Genomic DNA, 24,500 nt, shown 5'->3' with positions numbered 1-24,500 from the left:
GAGTGCGCATGCTTGTTGTTGTATAGCAAAATGGAAGGGACATGTTGACAGATAAGTGACAAACAGCATCTGACTTTGGAAACAATCATGCAGGAGAAGTGAACCAAAACAGAGCTGCTCACTGCAGCTCAGCCAATTTGTTCAGCTGGAAACTGCCCACTCAACCGAGGAGAGCAGAAAGAAGCTTTATCATTGTTCAAACTGTCCTCAAGGACAAACGTACCTGAGCAGGGCCGATTTCTGATGTTGATAGGAGAAAGTGACTTGTCGGATATTTTTTAATTTTTTGTTATCTAAACTGTTGTGCGAAACTGGCAATCTTCAGACATAAAATTTTAATTTTATCAAGATAAAATGTAACACTGTGCTTAGTTGTTTAGTTTTGTTGGAACAAACATGAATCATAGAGCTGCAGTTTGTCCAGGTAATCTAGCATTTTTTATGGTTAAAGGCATATTCCAAGATATTAGCCCAGAAGCCAAGAAAACAGGTCTTCATTTGCTCAATTGTCAGTCTTTCAATAGTGATTATATGATCTTACATGCTGTTTTGTAAAAATGTTATTTCATCATTGCTATTAATTTCTAGCAGGGTGTCTAGCTTAGAGAATGAATGCAAAACTTGGAAAATCTGTTTTTAAAAAGGAATGTTTTATTTTTTTTGGGGAGTCCTCAATGAGTCACAAATATACCTCACAGTATTTTTCCAAAGTTTTCTTTGTGGTAGTGATGAACCGGTGGAACAGTACATCATGGAAATCTGCTAAATCTGCCTTGATTTGGCTCTGACTGATGATCACAAGGTGAAATGCTAAAAAAAAAGTAAAATTTCAAAAGTGAAAATTCCCCTATTTTTTCGTCTGTAAATGCATCAATGCAGTATGTCTCTTGATACAATATTGATATCAGTTTAGTAAAAATTAAAAGAAGTCTTATAAACATATGCTTTGATGGATAAATGGGGGTTATCTTGTAACTCCTTCATTTTCTCTTGGATTCGAAACTACTTCCTTTCAAGAACGTTGCAGTGCAGTTTTTTATTTTATGGTCAATGTTTGTTACATTTTATTGTGGAATTAAAACAAAATTTACACACAGCCTTAATCTGATTAAGCCAAAATAGGAATAGGTGAGTCAGATCATAAAGAAAACCACACATCTGGTAGTGAAAGTCTGACTTGGAGTATGCTTCGTGGTGCAGCTATTGCCCTTAGTTGTTTACGACAGAGGAGAATTACAGAGCTTTATGTCCGACTCTAGTGGGGAGAGCTCATTTGTTCATGTATTTGTCGTCACAGTAGCAAGACTTTACAAGCTTTTCTCTGACAGAGTAGAAATTCTTTGTCCCTCTCAAGCTTGTGTGTAAGGATTACATTGCAGCTCCTTCTTAAAAATGCTCAACATTGTTTCTGTGAGATTATTTTGTCAATAAACTTGTGAAATTCAAAGGGAGTTTACACTCTACTCTGTGGAGCATTGATTTTTGTTCAAGTTCAGTGCCTTTCTTTTTTTATGATGCTGGTTGCCAGTCATTTACACTGCTGTCCCTTTGCAGGTCAGTGTGTTAATCTCTTCTCCCTGGCTGCATGTCTGTGGGATTCAGCTGGGCTCTGTGTGAGCAGCTGGTGTGCCATAGCATTGACCAGAGTGGTAACTGGTTTCTTGGCTCAGAGTGAATTGGTTACCTCTCTGCCTGGTCGTTCAGGCATCAATTTGGTACTGGATTAAGACTATTTGCCTTGTGATGTGATGGTCATCTGAATCTTTTTTTGAGTTCAAGGTGAAGAGTGGACCTACATTAAACTTTGGAGACAGATTCTTGGAAAAGTTCTGTCAGGACTTGTTATCATCCAAACCAAATGGAGATTAACTGGTAGGTAGGAATGCAGCAGCTTTTTGCTTTGTCATGACAGTGACTGAGAATACTGAGATTTATCCTGGATCTCAGTGTTCATTAGTTTTTCCAGAGTGGTAGAATTTTCTCACTGGTGCTCCTTGACTTAATTATCTTCCTCTTTTGTGAAAACTGTAGAGGCTTCTCCACTCAGTGCCCTCTTCATAATAATGTAGATAAATCTTTAATCATCTGACCTTTTTGCATGTACAGAATCATCTTTAGTTCACTGCTTCAAGAGTGTTCTGCTAAAGACATTTTAACAAGAAATGTAATGTTTGATTGTCCAAACACTAAATCATTTTTATTTCTTATTTAGATAAGATGACTTGGCAAATAGGTTTCTATCTCTTTATATAGTATAGGTAGCATTGCTAACTGTAACAGCTGTCTTCATACTTTTTCATATTTTAAATATTCCTACCTTGTGGGGTAGTTTTGATACTAAAATTTCAAACTGGAAAACGATACTAGGAGAGATACTTAATACCATTTTCGATACCGCGGCTACCGGGTCCTTCCTAGTAAAGTGAACAAAATTTTATAATTACAATGTGACAATATTTTAACTTCCTTTATTTGGAAGAACCCAGCAAGTTGGGGATAATTCAGCCTTCATTTAGAAAAATATATCATTTAAAAGCGTCAATTCCTGGTTTGAAAGACAAGAGGACACGTAGTATACGTGTTAATAGTAGCTTTGATGAAAGTCATGTAATTATTTTAATAATAGCTTATCTATTGTGTGCCAACCTGCTTCCATTTGCCTGTCAATTTGCTGTTGATATAAATAAATTTTATGACTGAAGGACAAATAAAGACTCATTCAATACTAAAACAAACTGTGTTTCAAAACAAACATGGATCTGGTGTATACAAAACATATTCTTAACAGTGTAAACGAGGATCTGGTCCATACAAATGTATGCAGCAGCAGCCCTATACAATTTCTCTCTTTCTGGTAATTTTACATAATATTTTCTTTAGTGATCAGCGACAGCAGCAAGGTAGGTTGCTACAGGTTCCCACTTTTTCTGCGATATTATCACCTTCAGTGCCTCCATTGCCTTTACAACTAAACGAGGAGTGATGGGATGGGTGTGTGGGGGGGGGGGGACAGGCATGTTTAGGCAAAGCGGTAGAGGGGGCGACCCATGTACGGAGGCCTCAGTCCTCGATGCAGACGTCCCTAACTTGACGTGACTAAATAAAGACTAAACTATGAACCTAAGCTAAATTAATTAAGCTCAAGCTATGGAATAATTCAAATATAGGACAGATCTGAGTTTTAGTGAGTTTTTAGTGAGTTTGTACTGCAGAAACAGCCTGCTGATAAGACAGCAGGGTTAATCACAGACGTCTTTCTCTTGGTTACATAAACATACTCATAGTCACATTAGGATTTGTTCTTATCATTTTTCTTGTACAGGAAGTAAGATACAGGGCGATGAGATAAAGAAAAGCAAGGTGAGAGAAAAATGAGTGAGGAGTGTGAAAGGGAAATTTGAAAAGTAGAGACTGAAGACCAGCAGGCAGGAGGCATCAGCTGAGGGAGAACATTACAGGGTTAGGAAGAAAAATAACATGCAACCCTGGATTGGAGGAAAGCACACCTCACCTCCCTTCGCCATTGCTATCCATCACATGCGAACATTGGCTCAGCTGCATTTTGACATTTGGTGAAATTGCTTTTCCCAAATCAGTCTTTTAACTGCGTAAAAGTCAGATCTCAATGAAAGTCTGGGTGGAACAGCAACAGCTTTTGTATCAATATAACCTACACTCAGTGTTTAAGTCTGACTTAAATTAATATTTATAATAAATGCCATTCTGTGTTTGTCTAACATTTTCTAAGTTAATTAATCATTAATCAAGTCTAATAAAGGGTTTATGTCAGGTAAAGTACATTTACAAATTTTCCATTGTCCATGTGGTTCGGGTAAAATCTATTTAAACCCACTTCTTACTATCAAGTTATCATTAAATTATTTAACAAAACATACACCTTTTGCTTAGTATTTTCACCGGATTGGGATTCAAACCCAGAATGGCTGCATCGAGGACTGAGGCCTCCATAAATGGGTTGAGCTCTCTACTGCTATGCCACATGCAGAGCTCGCCATACTACACATTTGACAGTGTACTCGATATACTGCACTAGTTTACAGCAGCAGTGATCTAAAAACATTACCTAAACCCATGCTACGCTATGCTGCATGCACTGATGAACCTCACCTGGTATGTTAGATGCTTGAAACTGCAAGTAAAAACTGACAGCTTGTCCAACTTCCTATTTAATTTGGCTAATATTCTCTGACCAATTGGAAAGCACTCAAAGAGGATTACAATTTAATTCCTAGACATTCAGTTGATCCTTAAACATGAAAACAACAACAAAAAACACAGTGAGGTAACAACAAAAGTAAATAACCTGTCCTGACACAGCAGAACACTGTGAATTCCACTGCCATGTTCCCAGTACACATACACTATTCATAACACGAGCAGATCATAGTGACACCCATACTTCAAAGACATTACAGGGACAGTTTGTTCCACAAAATCCACTTCATTTCATCAACTTTCGACCTACATAACAAACATTTTCCAATGTGTAAGCTTACGTGGCAAGATGGGAAACTGTGGGACAACAGCTTAACAATCAAAGAACAGCAAAGAAAGAAATTCATAATACTTGGAGAATGGAATTTAATATCTCTGACCTTTCTATTTGACATTTCTCGCAGCTTCATTTTCAGAGATTTCCCCACTGATAAAATATATCACCGTTGCTTTTTAGCTATAAGCATTTCTATTCTCTTGTGAAGAGGAAAGCAAGTTGGAGGTATTGTTGGTGGGAATGTGCCCAAGTCCCTACATTAATTACACGGTGCTTTTTTTGTCTGTCTGGACAATGTGCAGTTTATTTAAGTGCAACTAATCTGTATTGATTGTGGTGCTGTTTTTATTATTTGTGTTTATGCAATAGCATAAAAAACTCTAACTGCACTTTTGATTATTCTTTATAAATTCATCATGCTGGCACAGCACTTGTACTTAGTCTACTATCATTTGCTACTTTGAGGAAGGACGACAAGTAGATGAGATCGCTTGTAGTCTTGGTTGTCTGGTGCCCCTGTTTTAAACAGTTAACAAGAATGCAAAGTATTATACCTGATACAGGAGAACAGTGTGAATTAAATCATATGTAGTTCTACAGTGTTATTTGATAAGGATCAGTGCAGAAAAGCTTATTTAACAAACCTTAAATAGTATGGAACCTCTCAGATTTGCTATCTCATGTGTGATATATTGACACAGAGTATTGGGTTTGCAACGTGTGCAATGTGCAAAACAAAAAAATTCCAATCCCAGTTAAGTGCAACTAAAAAAAAACAGCTCTTCAAATGTCTTCATTTTTGCACCCTTATTTTGTTTTAGTATCATTATTATATGTTAAATACTGTATATATAAAAAACCTTACTGTTGTCATTTTAGTCATTGAACTGTATCTATGTTGAGTGTATAAATAAATTAATCTCCTTGTTCTGTTTGCATGCTGGAATTGCAGATTATTTTTTATGGGTTAAAATGAACAGAATTTTTTCAAGATGTTTTTTGCAGTAATAGTGGCCTTTATTTTGTCTTTTTTTTAAAGTAGGCAGACAGAAAAAATAGGGAGAAGAGAGGGGAAGACATGCAGCACAGGTTGCCGTCGCTGGTACTCAAACCCGGAGACAGCCACGTAAAGAGCACGGAGGATAGTCTAAATAGTTAACATATTTAAATCAGCTGAACTGGCATGTGAAGAACTTTGTCTTTCCTCATATGTTTTTAAATGTTGTTTACACTCACCGGCCACTTTCTTAGGTACACCTGTCCCACTGCTCCTTAACACAAATTTCTAATCAGCCAATCACATGGCAGCAACGCAATGCATTTAGGCATGTAGACATGGTCAAGACGATCTGATGCAGTTCAAACCGAGCATCAGAATGGGGAAGAAAGGTGATTTAAGTGACTTTGAACATGGCATGGCTGTTGGTGCCAGACGGGCTGGTCTGAGTATTTCAGAAACTGCTGATCTACTGGGATTTTCACGCACTGCCATCTCTAAGGTTTAGAGAGAAATACCACCTCCACGTTGCTCTGTTCAGCTCCTCTCCAGGTTGAGTTTTTTTTTTTTACTTTATTTCGGTCACACCATTTTGACAAAGCTCTGCAGGTGATGTAAACATCTCTACGACATGACGAATAATGCAGAAATCGTGCAACACAACGAATTGATAATGACATTTGTCGCCAACAGTTTTAATAATAATAATAATTATTATTATTTTGACATTATAGTGTGGAAGTGTATAAGTCACTGATAAGTTACATTTATTTTGTTTCCTAAATTATCCATAGTCATTCATTGCAGTGTTCAGTTGGAGAGACATTAATGTGGTCATTATTGTAAAGCTACAGCCAACATGAACAGATTTTCAGCCATTAACAGTCTATAATCCACCAAACGTCACAAGCTAATAATCAGTCTCGTCGAGTCTGAAGTCTTAGTTTTGTGACTTAAGTGCAACTTTAATCAGATTCTCAACCTCAAGTCGCCATCTCCAGAACGGATAAAAACATTTCACAATGTCTATTTTTTAACCATTAAAAATAAAACTTCTAATTTAAAACCTTACCTATTGAAAGCAGTAAAGCGTTAGTGTTTTTAAAACTGATTGTAGTGTTTCAAGTTTCTAAAAGTATTAAGTACTGTAATCCATCCAAAAATCATTAACTGCCAAGTTTTCTGGTGTGTTTTGAGAACTTCTGCCCCCCACTTTAGAGTAGTGTGAAAAAGCAATGCCATATCATTACATTTCATGGTCTCAAGCATACTGTACAGGAGTTGGATGAAAGCTATTTGAGAATCTGCCTTTAAGTCAGTTTACAAGTTTTGCTCAGACAAGAGTAGTTATTATCTGCTCTGCACTTGTTATCATTTCTCCTTCATGCTCGTCTTTAATACTAAGTCACAACCAGTTTAACCATGAGGACACACTCTTAAATGGGAAGGCTTTGCAGGTCGATTATCTAGTTTAGTTTAACTTGCTTTTATTAGTGTAAAAGTTCAGCAGAATGAGCCAAAGTAAAATATTCACAATTATTAATGTTCACAATTCACAATTAATGCCTAACTATTATCTCGAGACAAACATTAATAACATCTTAACCACTTTAATTCTTCCAAGTTTAATTAAATAAGTGCTTAACATTCTTGACACCTAACGGAAATATCAAATGGTGAAAGTTGTTGGCCTTGAAGACCAATGATTCCAATGATTACTAATAGCCAAACACTTATTATACTGGATTTTTTTTCTTTTAAAGTTGAATGATTACATCTTAACCCTTGACCTTTATTTGTTTATGTTCAATATTGTGTTGTTAATCTCAAGCAGGTTCCTTTGTGTCACTCTGACTCTAAAAAATGAGAAATTACATTCTAGAGACAGAGACTGAGTTACTATTGAGCCAGTGCTGAAGTGCTTCTGGGCATAAATTAACTGACGGACTCCAACAGACCTCAGTTCCAAAGCTACTTTCAGTTTGTGTGAATTCAGGAAATTGTTTACAGAGCATTGTACCAGAATGATTTGTTTCGAAGAAACTGCTCTACCTTTACTGATGATGAATATTGTTGCCTTGCAGTCCTGACTCTTTATTTTTTTTAATTCGACTAAAATGAAGAAATAAATCAGCTGACCAGCTCTAGACTTCGTTTGTTCCTCATCAAGTATTTAAAAATTATTCAGCATTAAGTGAAAAAACTATAAACATGTCCATATGCAGTCTGTGCTGTTTGTTTGTGTGTGTGTGTGTGTGTGTGTAATGTTTTAATTCCATTTAAAGTTACTAATAATAATAAAAGAAACTAATTGGTTCAGTTAACCTTTAAGCGATTACAGAAAATGTTGTGGGGAATAAAATCCTTTTTTTCAGTTTTACCTCCAGTTAATAAAATTGCATTGTATTTCAACATGTTAATGTTTCTTTAAAAGCTGGTTTGTATGGCATCATTATGAGTTATCAGTATCTTCCTTCCAGTACTTATCAGTTCTATAACTGTTTGTAAAATAAAGGAAAATGTTGTTATTTAGGAATTAAGCTAACCTCTACACATAGCAGGGACCATTCAAGAACAAATACCCCACCATCTAGAGTTGCTCCCACTCAAAAATGTCTTGCTAATCTGAGCAAATATTATCCGTTACGGAACAGAAATACCTTTGTTCAACTCATTTGATAAACACCAATGATGCAAACAAAATTGAGTGAACTTACTCTTTTAAACCCAAAAGGAATTTATATTTTCTAGTAACTCTCTTTATACAGAGGTCTTCAGAGAGTTGGTAGCCTTCACACCAATAACCATAGGTGTGAAGACTCACACTCTCCACCACAGACTTATAAACTTGCAAAATGGACAATGTATGAAAATAACATCAAAGGAATTTCTGAGTTTTAATTACAGTAGCTCTCAAAAGTATACACAACCCTGCCAAAAATCTTGATTTTTGAGACAAGAAATCATTTCAATGTGTTTTTTTCCCCACATTTTATGTATGAATTGTGGAAAAACCTTGTTTCATATGTGTACACACCCTTGCAGTAAGGCTTTCTTGACCCACCTTTTTTATTTAATTCTAATTTTCCTTGGGTTCATCATACCTGTCATTAATTATATTGAATCTGATTATCCATAGATAAAGTTTAGTTTGGATTGTTTGTAGTTGCTAACCCTTTAGTTAAAGCAATAGTTTGCAAAGAAGTTACAAGATATCAAAATGATCTCATCATTGACAGTCATCATTCAGGAGAAGGGCACAAAAATGACCCGTATTGTGATGTAAGTCCTGCATGGTACAGAGAAACACACTCAACAGTAACTTCAAGAAATATTGGACCTCAGTGACAAAACCTATTCTAGGAGACACCTGAAGATAAAAAAGGATTTTATTTTATAGCACCACTGTACGTCCAAGCATATGTTCAAAACAACAGAAGAATGGCCTTAATAAAAAAAAGTACAGTTCTGAGAGAAATAGTTTGGTCAGACTGTACCAATTTGTATTGCCTAGGCAGCAATGGTTGAACATAGCCGTGCATAGCACTGTTTTGTGCTCTATGTCTGGGAAAAGAGCTGTAGCTTGTTAATCAAGGTTAATGACTCATAAATGGAGAACCACTTGTTCTTTTGTTGATTAGAGTGTGTTACAGAAGCGTTAATTTTATTATGTACAAAATAAGTCAGAGCTAGCTTGGTAATTTTGGCATATTGTGTTTTTCTATTTAATTCCATAGTATTTATGAAATGCTTTATAATATTTTTTAAGTATATTCAGTCATCTTTTTCCATTGGATGCATATTTTACTTATTAGGAGTTGTGTTTTTGTTTAGATAAGACCAGAATTAATAAATGTGCGTGATTTGTGAGTATATTTTATGTCTGCATGGATGGGCTGGATGAGATTATTTAAGCGTGTCCATACAAGTTCAATAACCTCAGGGGAGTTATCATCAAGGTTCAATTTATTGAGTTTCTGTTGTTGTTGTTTGCAAAGTCATGATTTTTATGCAGGTACATTTTTGTTTGTTTAGTGGTTTATTTTGACATGACTGTGTGACAGTAAGTAACCATGTTGTTCTGTCAGTATTACTGAAATCACATAAATGTCCAGAATATAGCACTTTGCTTCCCTCTCCTACCTTCTCTTTCATAGCAATCACTCCCTGTTTATGTCACACACTACAGTGCTCCTTCTCTCTTGCTCTCTCGCTGTTTGCTTTGTTCTCAGTTGTTCCATGAAAACTTTATCAGCTTTGTAGCAAAATCCCAGTGGCCTTGTTTAGACTTCTAGTCTCTGTTCATTTGCCTAAGGCTGAATGAGCAAACTTGTCTGGAAAAGCTTGCATTTTCTTCAGCAGATGTGAATGTCAGTGTGTTAGTGGGGTTTGCGTCCAATTTTCTCTTATAGTAAGTGATGTAAGTGCGTGTAACTCAATGCCTTTTTGACCTGCCGCATGAGGAAGGAGCTATCTGACATGCATGCACTGTTTTAACACTGTTCCACACTGACATGTCAAGGGTGATTGCAGGATGCTTAAATCCTATTGATTTTGACAGAAAGAAGCAGAGATCAGTTTGTGTTCATGACTGTGTAAAGTGCATTGTTAAAGTATTCACACCCTTTGCATTTTGTCACATTTTGTCACGCAACAACCACAAAGGTCAATGTATTCTAATATATTTATATATATATATTTTGTAATACATCAGCACCAAGTAGGTGATAATAATGAAGTGGATGGAAAATGATAAATGGTTTTCAAAAATTTTCAAAAATATAAATCTAAAAAGTCTGGGACAAACACCAGCATTACTAAAAGTATGCTATAAGAAGTCCCATTTACAGTTTCTGACAAGCCATTTAGGGGGCAAAGCAAACTTTTGGAAGAAAGTGCTTTGGTCAGATGAGACCAAAATAGTACTGTTTAGACAACATGGAAAACACTATGTGTGTATGCTGCCAACACCTTGGTTGACCCATGGAATGAACCATGGTGGTGACAGCATCACGCTGTAGGGATGCTTTTATCATCAGGGACAGAAAAGCTGGTCAGAGTTGATGAAAAGATGGAAGAAGCTAAAAACAGGGCAATCCTGGAGGAAGATTTGTTAAATCCTAGAAAAAAAGATTTAGGATTGGGATCAACTTCCCAGCCAGAAATTAACCCTAATCATACAGCCAAAGCTGCAATGGAATTGTTCAGATCAGAGGTATCAAATGTCTACCTTTAAGTGCAGGTGGATTAACCGAGGATTCGTCTAAAAGCTGCAGGATGACGACCCTCAAGCACCAGAGTTTAAGAACCTTGTTTTTAATTAAAGTATGTTTATTTGTTAGAATGGTCCAGTCAAAGTCGAGAGCTACAGGGGTTGGACAATGAAACTGAAACACCTGTCATTTTAGTGTGGGAGGTTTCATGGCTAAATTGGACCAGCCTGGTAGCCAGTCTTCATTGATTGCACATTGCACCAATAAGAGCAGAGTGTGAAGGTTCAATTAGCAGGATAAAGAGCACAGTTTTGCTCAAAATATTGAAATGCACACAACATTATGGGTGACATACCAGAGTTCAAAAGAGGACAAATTGTTGGTGCACGTCTTGCTGGCGCATCTGTGACCAAGACAGCAAGTCTTTGTGATGTATCAAGAGCCACGGTATCCAGGGTAATGTCAGCATACCACCAAGAAGGACGAACCACATCCAACAGGATTAACTGTGGATGCAAGAGGAAGCTGTCTGAAAGGGATGTTCGGGTGCTAACCCGTATTGTATCCAAAACACATAAAACCACGGCTGCCCAAATCACGGCAGAATTAAATGTGCACCTCAACTCTCCTGTTTCCACCAGAACTGTCCGTCCGGAGCTCCACAGGGTCAATATACACGGCCAGGCTGCTATAGCCAAACCTTTGGTCACTCATGCCAATGCCAAACGTCGGTTTCAATGGTGCAAGGTGCGCAAATCTTGGGCTGTGGACAATGTGAAACATGTATTGTTCTCTGATGAGTCCACCTTTACTGTTTTCCCCACATCCGGGAGAGTTACGGTGCAGAGAAGCCCCAAAGAAGCGTACCACCCAGACCGTTGCATGCCCAGAGTGAAGCATGGCGGTGGATTAGTGATGGTTTGGGCTGCCATATCATGGCATTCCCTTGGCCCAATACTTGTGCTAGATGGGCGCGTCACTGCCAAGGACTACCGAACCATTCTTGAGGACCATGTGCATCCAATGGTTCAAACATTGTATCCTGAAGGTGGTGCCGTGCATCAGGATGACAATCCACCAATACACACAGCAAGACTGGTGAAAGATTGGTTTGATGAACATGAAAGTGAAGTTGAACATCTCCCATGGCCTGCACAGTCACCAGATCTAAATATTATTGAGCCACTTTGGGGTGTTTTGGAGGAGCGAGTCAGGAAACGTTTTCCTCCACCAGTATCACGTAGTGACCTGGCCACTATCCTGCAAGAAGAATGGCTTAAAATCCCTCTGACCACTGTGCAGGACTTGTATATGTCATTCCCAAGACGAATTGATGCTGTATTGGCTGCAAAAGGAGGCCCTACACCATACTAATAAATTATTGTGGTCTAAAACCAGGTGTTTCAGTTTCATTGTCCAACCCCTGTACATCCAATTAAGAACGTGTTGAAAAAATTATAAATTTAAGAACTGACTCTGGGGGTACTGAATACTCATACATGCGTTACTTCCCATGTTTGTAATCAAGGGCACTGTATGCGTTTGTTGTGGCCTCCTATAGCAGCTGTTAACTGGATGTTTATTATGTTGCAGTGTTGCGTCTCCTAAAAGAGGGAGCAGACCCCAGCACTCCAACTTCCTCAGGGGGATCTTTGCTGCACCTGGTAAGATACTCCCATTTCTGTTATATTTTTAACCATGGATTAAACAAGACTCCAATCAAGCTGAACAACATCAAGAAAAGCCAAACATCTATGAATATTATTTTTCTTTAATTTAATATTTGTTGTTTTTTGATCGTCTCCTCAAGGCCTTAATAATTTTATTTCCAGAAGAATATAATTATCCACAGTGCTACACAAATAGATTTCCACATTTATTAATTACCATACAATGATTCTGTTGCACAGTTAGTAGTCAGCTGTGCCTCTGGATATATTTTTCTTCGACCTCGTACTAATGGAGTTCATGGTCTCTGCTTTTTCTGCAGTGTGCCCGCCATGATAACGTGTTTGCAGCTGAGCTCCTGATTGAGCGAGGCCTAAATGTCAACCAGCAGGATGAAGACCTCTGGACAGCCCTGCATGTAGCATGTGTGTGTGACCATGCAGATATGGTGCTGCTGCTGCTGCTGGTGAGAACAACATACAAATACAGACATGCAGTTAGCGGGAAGGATTAATTCAGTTACGCTGAAGCAGATATGCAACAGTGCACTTTCTGAGTGTAGTAAGGTTTTATTTTACTGATTTCTGCAGTTCTGTTCTGTTGAGTTTGTCACACATTATACTAGTGGTTTGGAGTAGGTTGGCCCTCAAGTTCCTTTCTAAATTTGCTTTCAAGTTGTTGACATATTAGCATCAGTCGTCTAGGATTTTCCCTAGGAGTGAATCATATTTCATTGATGAGGGCTTGTGTAATGCAAAGGCCCTCAAAGATAACTTTTCATTCCTTTACAAGCTCAGCTGAATCTGAATAGTTTCAAATTTTGCATTACCAGGATATCATAGAGAGTCTATTCTGTGGAGGGTGCCTTGACAAGCGCTATGGTTGTACTGATTAGGTCCATAACGAGAAATGTGCCAGCTGCAGAGGAGGGCACACTCATCCAGCCCAGTCACTCAATAGGTTGGGACTGTTGCTAGTGCTGATAAGACCCAGAGAGGGTCTAAGCTTGTACAGCTTGGTTCTTCTGATTAGCACCAGAGGGATTTGCTGGTAAACCTTCTGTTTTAACAGAAGGTTTACCAACAGTCTATAGACGGGAATACGATGATCCAGGGAGGAATGGAAATATCTGAAAAAACCCGGGAAATTGGTGTTGATTAAAATGTATGCTGCTACCGTATGGCCGATGGGTTCATATACTGTATGTGGTGATGTTTGTGTGTATTTGTATGTGTTTAATTTCCTTACAAGCAGCGAGTTGTTTACTGCTTCACTAGAGACTGTAACTAAATGTTGACCCGTTATTTCAGGGAAAGCTATTTCTCTGTGAAATAGCCATACTAACACTGGAGTAAACTCTGTAGGAGCATCTAGTAATGAAAAAAGGAAGGTCGTTATATATATATATATATGAGGATATGAGGATGTGTGTCTTTATGGATGGTAGCAAGACTGTGACTGTGCAAGTGGTTTAGAGGACAAAAACGTTGTAAAATAATCCTCAAGGCCCCTCTCACTCCAGATTCAGACTGCCCTGCTGGATCTAAAAGATGATTTAAACATAGCATGATCATTACCAATTTAAAAAACCTGATTTAAGTGTGGAGAGTATTAGTGGCTAGTCATGTTCCTTCTAAGTACCTTATTGTTTGCTTTGATATTAATCATATTGTTATACCCTTATTTGTAAGTCGCTTTGGATGAAACGTTTGCCAAATGCATAAACGTTAACATATTACCATATTGCACTTAGCATCTATGCCTTTTCCTGCCTTTTTTTAGACTTTCTCCCACAATGCAACTGCCACATGTATCATATCTACCCTAGATGTTTCTTTAAAAAATCTGCTGAATTTTAAAATGCACTGCATTCTTGATGCACCCCAGACGATTTCTCTAAGACCCTGCAGAGGCCATCGAGGTTATGGCTGAATTTATTTGTTTTTTAGGGGTTCCTCTTCATTTTTTGTTTGCACACTTGGTTTAATTCATTATGCCTAGGGATGAATGAAGCATTCCCCAAGTATAGTGCTTTCAAAGGCAGTTTTTCCACATATTTATTTCACACAGATTTTTGTGTTCATGTAGAAAAATAAAAACAATACATATCTTTTCATAAACGTTGTATTTCCTGGGTTAGATTAAATGATTTCTTATTAATTCACTTTAGTGTTTTATTAACTGACATTATCTCCTGTTCTTCCTTAACCTTTCTTCATTTTACAACCTATAGCATCTTACAGCATCTTGGCTTTACCAAACAGTTTAAATTATGTCTAACTTATAAACGGTCAACCATTGCTCCCTGCTCCTATCTCTCTCAGTCAACGGTAAAACAATATAGCCAAATGGTTGAGTCAAAAAGTTGAGGAAGAAATACAAAACACGCCCAAATCAGATGCATCTGAAGCCTAAAATATTCAGCGTGAACTACCAGACTCAGAGTCAGCGCAGACCCAAGACACCTAGCAGCTGAAGCATCAGTGACACTGAATTGCTGACGATAACGACAGGTTAATTTAATTTGCATGGTTTTTGGCATTGCTTTTAAGCGCTGCCTAGTGAATGAGACTTTCTATTTCTAAATAAATACGGTAAGTGATCTTCTTTAGGCCCTTGATCTAAAAGATTTACATTTTAACCGGAAATTGAAGAATGGTCTTACCGAAAGGAGCCTGATTGAGCTATCCTTATCTTTAACTGGCACAGGAAGAAAAACAGCAGCTAATATGTTCTAATCTGTTCTGTCCTACTCTGCCATCTCTTTCCCCACTTCCCTTCAACTGCCCTGTGCATCTCTCCTTGATTTCCTGTCTCCAGTTTCCATGCAGGGAGACTGAGTGGTTTTTGCTGACAGAGAGGTTTGTCAATCGTCTCTCGTGGGCACAGTGTGGGGTGGGGGTTGATGAGAAGATGGAGTACTTAGCTGCCAATTATATTAATTCTCTTATCTTCTGCTTCCAAACAGCAGGGAAGCAAGCCATTAATAAACTCTGTTGTGTTCAACCTTTTGCCAAATGCTCCAGTTTTGGACATTAACTGTTTAAAACCCTGGTGGGATTTGGCGAGATTATTTAGCAAATGAAAACTTGGAATGCAGGCGTAATATTTCCAAATGCCAGGACACTAAGAATAATCATAATGTTCTATGCAGTAAAAACAAATGTCCAGACTGAAGAATGGACTCTATTCTTTAGCCTCTCGTGTTGGTTTGTAAAAGCTGAAACCTTGCTAGGCTTAAATTATGCACATACTTCAGGAACCCCTGATTTTTGATGATCTATCTTGATTCCTACGTTTCATTTTCCCATAAGAATATAGGTGCACAAACTATTTATCAAATCTAAATTATTGTGAAACCTCAATTCATGTTTTAATTTTTTCATTTTATTTTTTGCTGAAATTTCCTTAATTTGCAGAAATTTATTTTTATGATTTACTGCATTCTCTGTCTAGCTTCTGACTCAAAGAGAAAAAAAAAAACTGATTTTTTGCATTTAACAACTACTACATTTCATTTTGTTTAATATCTTCCCAGCTGTCAGGTCTTTTCCCCTTATTTCTTTGTAAAACTGTTAACAAATGAAGAATTCACTCGAAATTATGAATTTAAAGCTTCTGAACTCTAATTATCAACTGCAAAGCCCTGGCTTCTTCATCTACCTAATGTAAGAAAATATTTATTCAGGCTGATGGTGCTTTGGAATGAATCATACATCGATTGAAAAAAAATATCAAAATTTGAAGCTTAAACAGAGGCGTTGTTTGTATAGTTAAATTAGAATGAAATCATCCAATTCTTATCTCTGAGCATCTGTGGGGTTTATTTGCCTTTAGATTTACCACTGCATACAGGGACAATGCCCCACAAATATAATTATTGCTCTAAAAAATAAAACTGGTCCCTTATCAAATAGGCTAGAACCGTACTGGTAAACAATGCACAGTTCTTGATTTAAATTATATTTTAAAACTTCAATGGTAAATGGAATGAATTTAAATATTGCTTTTCCAGTCACACCGACCACTTTAAGCCCTTTACACTACAGGCAAATTCACCCAATTGGAAGCTGGAAGCCGGAATCGAACACACTACTTTCAGATTTTTTTACATCCCATTGTTTAATGTGGACTGTTTTGTTGTTTCTGGTTCTGGCTGGCTGTTGTCCAGCCAATTTTCATAGCTGGTAAACTCTGACTGAGCAAGATAAGCTCTGTTGGCCTTTAACCTTCCTGCCAGAGTACTATTGACCATTTATGGACTTGGAAGTTAATTGTGCATTCCAGCACCTCTTCATTATCTTTAATGTAGTGCACAGGTGTACCAATGGTCAAAACCACATACTTTATACTACAACATTATAAGTAGAGACCAAACAATCACAAATCTTTTGAGTACGTCACAGATTTAGAAGTCTCAATATGAAATAAAAAGGATATGGTTAGAAAGCAGACTGTATGCTTGTGTCTGTAGCATGTGCAGTATATTATGCCAGGTGGTTGGGTGGGCTGTTTGGGTGTAATGTTTCTTTTATAATGCACTGTTCTTCTCCTCGCCCCCAAGAAACACTTTTTTTTTTTTTTTCACACATAATGACGAAGAAGCTGTTGGTTGTTTTCAATGTTATTATCTGTAAATTGTTTTCTGCAGCCCTTTAGCTAACCTTCATTAGTAAGCAAAAAGAGCCTCCACTAAATAAAGCTTGGGAAACAATAGCCTCACAAAGAAACTGTAGCTGAAAGCTTTGTATAGTCTAATAAAAAGTAATTTCTTGGACATTTTGCATTTGTACCTGAAATACATGTTTTATAAATTTAAAAAATCATGCTTTACAAACACGTTGTTGAAACAGCTTTTTACATGAACCACTCCAGGTTGAATAAGAGTTTCAGCAAAAAAGAAAACCAAAAAACGTGTTTATTATCTTGGTTTCAGAGCCCGAAAAAATATTTTGGTATTCTGTCTGCTGCGCCCTCCCCATGCCTTGACACGGTTCCTCAGCTGTGGAATATTTGTTTTTACTCTCCTCTTTCCTTTCCTACAAATCTTTTTGCCACAATTGCAAATTTTAATTCTCTCTGCTTTAAACATTAAACAAGTATCATCACTCACTGGTAGCTTGTCAGATACTGTACAGGTATAACTTTTGGTTTTTTTCAGTTGTTCAACCAACATGATAAGTGCTTATGGGTATTTGTGTGTTACATATTGCACCCTAACCGATTTTTTTAAAACAAACAAACTTAAAAAGCGCCTCGTTGTTTTTTTTTTGTTTTCTCATATTATTATGAAACGGAAAAACCAAAGAACGAACCATACATGGATTTCTTAAAGCAAAATAAAGCCATTTCAGTTTTTTTCTTTAATTTATATGAATCAGAAAACCAATCTGATATCCTTTACAGAATTTGATTTCACTTCCAAAATAGAATAATGAATGAACGCAAAAGTACACGGACCTTTATCTACCATCTTTGCTGTTCTCTTTATATTACCTCATGGTTTCTATATCAGTTTATCCACAAAAGGAACCTTGTCTTTGCACTATGGGAAGAAACTTGTGCCATCAGAAACTGAATTTGAATTTCTCAGACTGAATCTGTATTTGTGTAATTTGAAATGAAATGCATTGGTTTGAATGTGAATTTCACTTTATTGAAACTGAATTTAATGGTTTGAAACTGAATTATTTTGCTCTGAAAATGTATTTTATTGAATTGAAAATTCAGTTTCACTACTTTTACTTTCAGGTCTAAAATTCAATTTCAGTTTCAAAATTCAGTTTTTTATGTCACACATCTTGTAGCCACAGATTAATCAAACACAGATTCACCGATTCACGGATGTCATTCACTATTGCTGTGTCCAAATTGAGGGGCTGCATTCTTTGAAGGACGCATTTGTTGGCCGATTACGTCATTGTGAGGCAATGAAGTCATGAAGTCTACAGCTTCGCAGGCTCCTCCAAATAGGGCCGTCAAATGCGTCCTTCTTTTCCCCAGATATGAAGGATGGGTCCGGTGTATCCTTCGTGGGCCACCCTATCCCATATTCATTGTAGGTCAAAATAGATTGTGCTAACGGAAGTAGCAAAGCCTGGAGGAGAGGAAAAAGCTGTGAATAAAGTTGGATATATTTTTGAGCTTTCTGTGAAACAAAATTTACTTGTTTTTAGACTAGAATGTAGCTGCGTAAACCTGAAATATCTGCTCGGTTTATCAAGATTTTGCTTAATTCCACACGTGCTCCGACGTGCTCGGAGACGTCCGCTTCTGCTGCCCTGACACCGGACTCACAGCCGGTTCGCCTCGCCTCGCCAGCGCACAGCTGACCGGGGGGTTGAGGTGCGATGAACCCCGAGAGAACAGCTGACTCCCGGCACGTTGTTTTCAAGCTCCTGCTGGGTTTCCCCAATGGATGGAAGTTAAACACAGATATAATTCAGTCAGATGATATCTAATGTTGATGTTTGGTTCTTTTATTTTTATGCTCTACAAATAAACTCATTTAAACATTGTTCCTAAAGTTAATATGTTAGTGTTTAAATTGTTACATTTTTACAAATAGATTTACAAATAGATTTTTATATATCTTTTTATATATGAACACAAAACTTTCACAATTTAAATGGCTGAATAATGAACAAGATTATAAAACAAGAAAATAAGCCATCAGGGCTCCATTTGTTCGGCTTCACAGCTCTGTACTTCACACTATCACAGTTGCTAGGCAACATAAGTTACGCTGAGGTAAAGGCAGGGGAAACACAGACCAACATAACACCGGCGGCACCATGGTGATCTGGCATGTTTAGCTAATAGCTGCAGGTAGCATAAGTGTTGCTGTTTGACCATCATTTGTTTATATGACGCTTGTTATAGATGCTCATTTGACTTGGTGATTGACATCTGCTAAGCTCAATAATGCTGCACTGCTCCAGCTCAACATGCCGTAAAGGAAGTTTAAGCTGATGTGAAACGTAAATTGATGAATCTGTGTTTGATTAATCTAACGCTATCCTCAAGGACCCGGATGTGTGACAAAAAACTGAATTTTAGAACTGAAAGTGAAAGTAGGCAAACTGAATTTTCAAAACAACGAAATACATTTTCAATGCAAATTAATTCAGTTTCAAACCATTAAATTCAGTTTTCAAACCAATAAATTCAGTTTTAAACCACTAAATTCAGTTTCAAATCAGTGCATTTAATTTCAAATTATACAAATACAGATTCAGTCTGAGAAATTCAAATTCAGTTTCTGATGGCACAAGTTTGTTCCCATATTGCACTACTTCCCAAGATTTGGATTTGTTCTGTTTAAACCAAACCTAGTGACACAAAAAAATTTGTCACCACATGGACTGAGCATAGCAACAAAGCATACAGATCAAAAAACCTTCCAGTAAAAAAAAAAGAACAAAAAACTCCCAGAAGAAAATAGAAATCAAAGAACAACATGGAGATTTCCCGATTCCCTGTGTAAACTTTTGGTCCACAATGAGGTCTTAGATTCAGCATAATCCCCTTATACAAAAGTATATAGATTTCCCAATATTACTAAAAACAAAAATCACATATCATAACTTTACTTAAAATCAAAAATCCCAAAACAAAAACGCTGCTTCTCTTGCTACTATGCTTAGATTATTATAATGTATTGCTATATGTGTATTTTTATGACTATTGGATAAAAATGCAATTTAAAACAAATATATTGTTTTATAGTTTATTTATAAATTTTTTGTAGTGATACACAGATATAAATGAGGACAGTCATGCTACCTTTAAATCAATCTCTCAAATGAAACAACAGCAAATAAGCCCTTTTAAAAGTGGCCATCTCAATAGCTTTAGTCTATGGTGGAAGACCTAAAATACAGATTTACTACACACTTATTTAATAAAAAGTGAAAATACATGTTATTCAGAAGATTAGATCTTGTATTTTACCAACAGATGTCCTAACTGATGTAGCTTTGAATATTTGATGAAAAGCAGAGTTACCGCAAATGTTGTGACAGGTGGAACAACTATTGTAGCCCCAACCAAAAATGATCTTGCTGAGGGGTGGAGCTGGCACTGCCACAGCAGTAGGTTTGTACCTTCTTTGATTTTTTTTTTTTTTTTTTTTTGCAGGGGATTTCCTTTCTATCGGCCATGTACAAAACTGGTGGGGCAGAGGGAGCACCACTCCCATTCTTTAGAGAACACATCTTTTTAAAAACCCCTCTACTGTCCCTGACAAGATTTGAAACCAAATTTTGGTGGTTCTTATAATTGTGACTCTTAAAATTGTAGTGTAGCCTCCATTAGATACTGGTCCATGCTCTGTATGGTTGATTATGTTCTAATATAACTTATATATATAAAAAAAAACTTTTGTGTTATCTCCTGATGTGACCGTAGAGTGTAGTAGATGCTGTCTTGCTGAGCTGGCACACATTAATCTTGTGACTTCCTTGGACAAACCCAGGCTACTGTACCCAGTCTCTAACCACTTGTAGGTGGTTATCTGAGTTCTTTAATTCACTGTATGCTTCAGTAAGTATCTTCAGTTCAGTTCAGGTATACAACTGGAACACTTTGATAATTAGTTCTGAGTTTATCACAGATTCAGGTCTGATCAGTGCTTGTGTTTTCTCTTCTTTTTTGTAACAGGCCGGGGTTAACGTTTTGCTGCAGGACATCAATGGAAATATTCCTCTGGACTATGCTTTTGAGGGGACAGAGACCAGCTATATCCTCCAAAAACACTTGGAGGAAAATGGTAAAGCTTTCTGAGTCTATGTAGTTTTGTGTGTTAATTCCGTGATTTTTTTCCTCCATTAGATTATAATGAGATATTTTCAGTTATACTCTGTGTTTCCTGCTATTCATGAACCTTTTAGTAAGATAAATGCTTAGTCTAATGTTTAATTTACACCCACATTGTAACTGTGCTGAATGGTAAAGGAAGTTGCTCTGTGTGAGCATATCAGCCTGTTTAAAGGCGAAAAACAGCCACAGGCCTGCTGATAGCAAAAGTTGTTTGGGACAATTGCCTCCGATAGAAAAAAGAAGAAGGCTATAGTTTAGCTGAAAATGGAAGATAAAAAAAAAGCAGGAAGAGAAAACGAATCATGGCTAATTGAATGAGAAGCAGAATAAACACTGCAATGAATCTGCACAATGTGAAAAGGGACACACACACACACAGACACACATGCAAATACACAACAACATTCATTTTAGCTTTCCTCTTTTCGTCAGCCCCATGTTGTGATCTCCCAAACCCACACCCTTCCCACTGGGATTTGCTTCCATGAAACATACCCTTACTCACCCATGGCTTGATCAGACCCCGTTGCTATAGCAACAGGGTTGTATGCTCTCTTTCCTTATCAAGTTTGTGCAGTTGTAGGAAAGACAGATTGTCCACGTTTGGCTATACCAGGAGGTGGGAGCTAAGGCTAGATGTCCTCTTATTCTCTACTATTTTTCATGGTGTATTAGTCAAGTCTAATCAAGTCTTTGCCAAAAGGAATCCCATGCGAAGACTGGAATATACAGTTTTGCCCAGAAGTTTACATATACTTCTCATTAGCATGGACGTTATATTTATTTGGGCCTTTTGATGTTGCATTGGAACTTGATTTTACAGCAGAAAACCTGAGAATATAAAAAAAAAAAAACATTGGGTGCATAAGTTTGAATTTATCATAGATTTTCTGCAAGCTACACAAGGTCAAAAGTATCTGCACACTCTCACATTCTCATATATACGGTATGTAGCCTGTATACCCACTAATATTAACATCCAGGAGGAGTGACTGCTACAAGTCTCTGACCCGATGCAATCTGCTGGGTTTCCTTAGATAGAAAAACTTTTTATCCAATTTGAATAAATAACTGAATCTGACTGCATTGTACAGTGATTAGGATTAATTGGAATGTATGTACCTGACTTTTGTGAAGTGTCTTGGGACGACATGTGCTGTGAATTGGCACTATATAAATAAATTGAATTGAATTGAATTAATATGTTGTAAACTGATCCCAAACAAGAGGCACCTTGACCACATGCTGTTTGTATTGATCAACTAGCTTCTGACATTATTTTGGCTTAATGTTCGAACACTCCTGCCATAAATGCTGAAGCATGCATAGCCCAAAAATTTAAAACTGGGTGAGTTTGAGGGGTGGATGTGGTTTGGGGGTGGCGTTTGGAGAGGCAAAATATAAGCCTACCAAAATTAGTCTGGATCTGTATTTTCATGATAGTGCAGTTGTTCGCACAGCTGCCTAGAAGCAAGAAGGTCTTGAGTTTATATCCCAGCTGTAGGTCTTTTTGTATGGAGTTTGTATGGGTTCTCTCCAGGTACTCCCCCTTTCTCCCACAGGCAGACAATTAGCAAGTTTGGTTAATTGGTGTCCTTAGGAGTGAGTGTAAGTGTGCATAGTTGCTGGTCCTGTTGTCTGTGCTGTGCTGTAGTGGACTGGTAACCTTTCCAGGGTGGACCCCGCCTCTTGCCCAATGACCACTGGAGATGGGCACCATGCTGCAATAGCCAGTTGTTTTTAGGTTGCAAGCCCCTGGTTAAAACTGACAAATGAAAACCAAGATAGAAGACATTGGAGCTCAGTTGAAATTTACAGCTGCCCAAACAAACAAACCAAATGCCTTATGGATTAATAAAAATAAAGAATTAGGCTCAGACTAGCAAAAGATGTAGGTATTTGGCCAATATCACAGTAAGAATATTTTGAGGAGTTAAGGTGAGTCAGATCAAAAACAGTGTAACAGCTTTCAGGTATGGGGGTGGTGGCATCAATGCACAAAATGAATAGAATAATGAAGAAAGAGAATCACCTTTAAATTCTTCAACCTCACCAAATCCATAGCTATGTGGTTGAGAGTGTGACACATTTATGTGTTTAGACAGGACAATGTTACCAAACACATCAAAACTTGTATCAGAATATCTAAAGCAGTCAAAAATTAAGCTTTTAGAATTAATTCATCCTCAACCCTGTTAGGCTGTGTGTATGTATTTGAGCATTTATCATTTTGACGCGCAATAATTTCTAATTTGTGCTCTCAATTCTTGTTTTAAAAATCACTTCAGTGGAATGCATTATCATTCTGACAAAGCAGATCAAATGAATCCTTACATTGGCAAACGATTATTATGCCAACGATGAGTGTATGTAAATGTCTGACCGGAAATGTGTAGATATTGTAATCACTGAGACGAAGGGTCTCTTAACCAAATTTACCCAAAAGGCATAATTTTTCCTTGCAGATTGTGTGGAAGTCAGCCTTTAATACATCATGTGACGTTATCATTGTTGATGTTTTTAAACTTCAAGGCTACACATCCATACAGTATTTCATTACTTTCCTACCTTGGTTCAACAGTTCTACAGAAAAATCTCTCTAAAAATGTTTAGGAAGAAGAAAAGATTTTCAGTGATCTGCAAATATCCTCATTCTTCTGTGTCATAAGGCGACCACAGAGTCGAGTGAACGTGCGCGTACTGTGAGCAGTGCAGATGTCACAGATGTTTGAGATTACATAGCCGAGCGTACCAATTTCCTACATTTCTCGTGAAAAATTCCTAGATTTCCCAAACATTCTCCCATAGCATCATCAGATGAGGAGGAAGAGCTAACTTGGCTTGCAGCTTTGAAAAAACAAAGTAAAGGGTGGTATGTAAGACTGATTGCTCAAGGCAGTGTGTCCCATTTAAAACAGTTCGATGTCATGAATTCCATTACTTTCCGGACCAGCAGTTTTTTGTGTGATACCGAGTTTGCATATGCATCACACCAATACTTAAATCCCTTCACTGGCTCGCCATTAGGTTTAGGATTGATCTTAAACTTTGAATGCTTGTTTTTAAAGCTCTAAATGGTTTGGCTTTGTTTTATTTGTGTAATCTTTTAACTGTCCATGTGCATGTCTGAGTCTTGAGGGCCTTGAATCACCACCTGTTATAAGAGCCCAGGTACATATATAGGCACTGGGGTGATCGAGCCTTTTCTGCGGCTGCTTCTAGACTTTGGACTTAATTCTCAGCTGAATTTAAACTTATCTCTGACCTGGGCCTCTTCAAGTCAAGGCTT

The 24,500-nt window shown here is 37.4% G+C and overlaps 1 protein-coding gene across 7 annotated transcripts in view; it reads left to right on the top strand.

The window, feature by feature from the left end:
• myo16 (myosin XVI) overlaps positions 1-24,500 on the top strand; it is a 166,435-nt gene that overhangs the window by 48,477 nt on the left and 93,458 nt on the right. For all 7 annotated transcript variants that reach the window (XR_007038984.1, XR_007038985.1, XM_047370409.1 and 4 more), the window contains exons 3-5: positions 12,317-12,387; positions 12,714-12,857; positions 21,053-21,161. Coding sequence is in view for 5 of the 7 variants with exons in the window: in XM_047370409.1 (XP_047226365.1) it covers positions 12,317-12,387; positions 12,714-12,857; positions 21,053-21,161 (324 nt within the window). In the remaining 2 variants the exon portion in view is untranslated. The remainder of the gene's footprint in view (positions 1-12,316; positions 12,388-12,713; positions 12,858-21,052; positions 21,162-24,500) is intronic.

The sequence above is a fragment of the Girardinichthys multiradiatus genome, chromosome 7, assembly GCF_021462225.1.
Source record: "Girardinichthys multiradiatus isolate DD_20200921_A chromosome 7, DD_fGirMul_XY1, whole genome shotgun sequence".
NCBI lineage: Eukaryota > Metazoa > Chordata > Actinopteri > Cyprinodontiformes > Goodeidae > Girardinichthys > Girardinichthys multiradiatus.
Note: the sequence above shows the minus strand (reverse complement) of the source record. Positions and strands in the feature narration are given on the sequence as shown.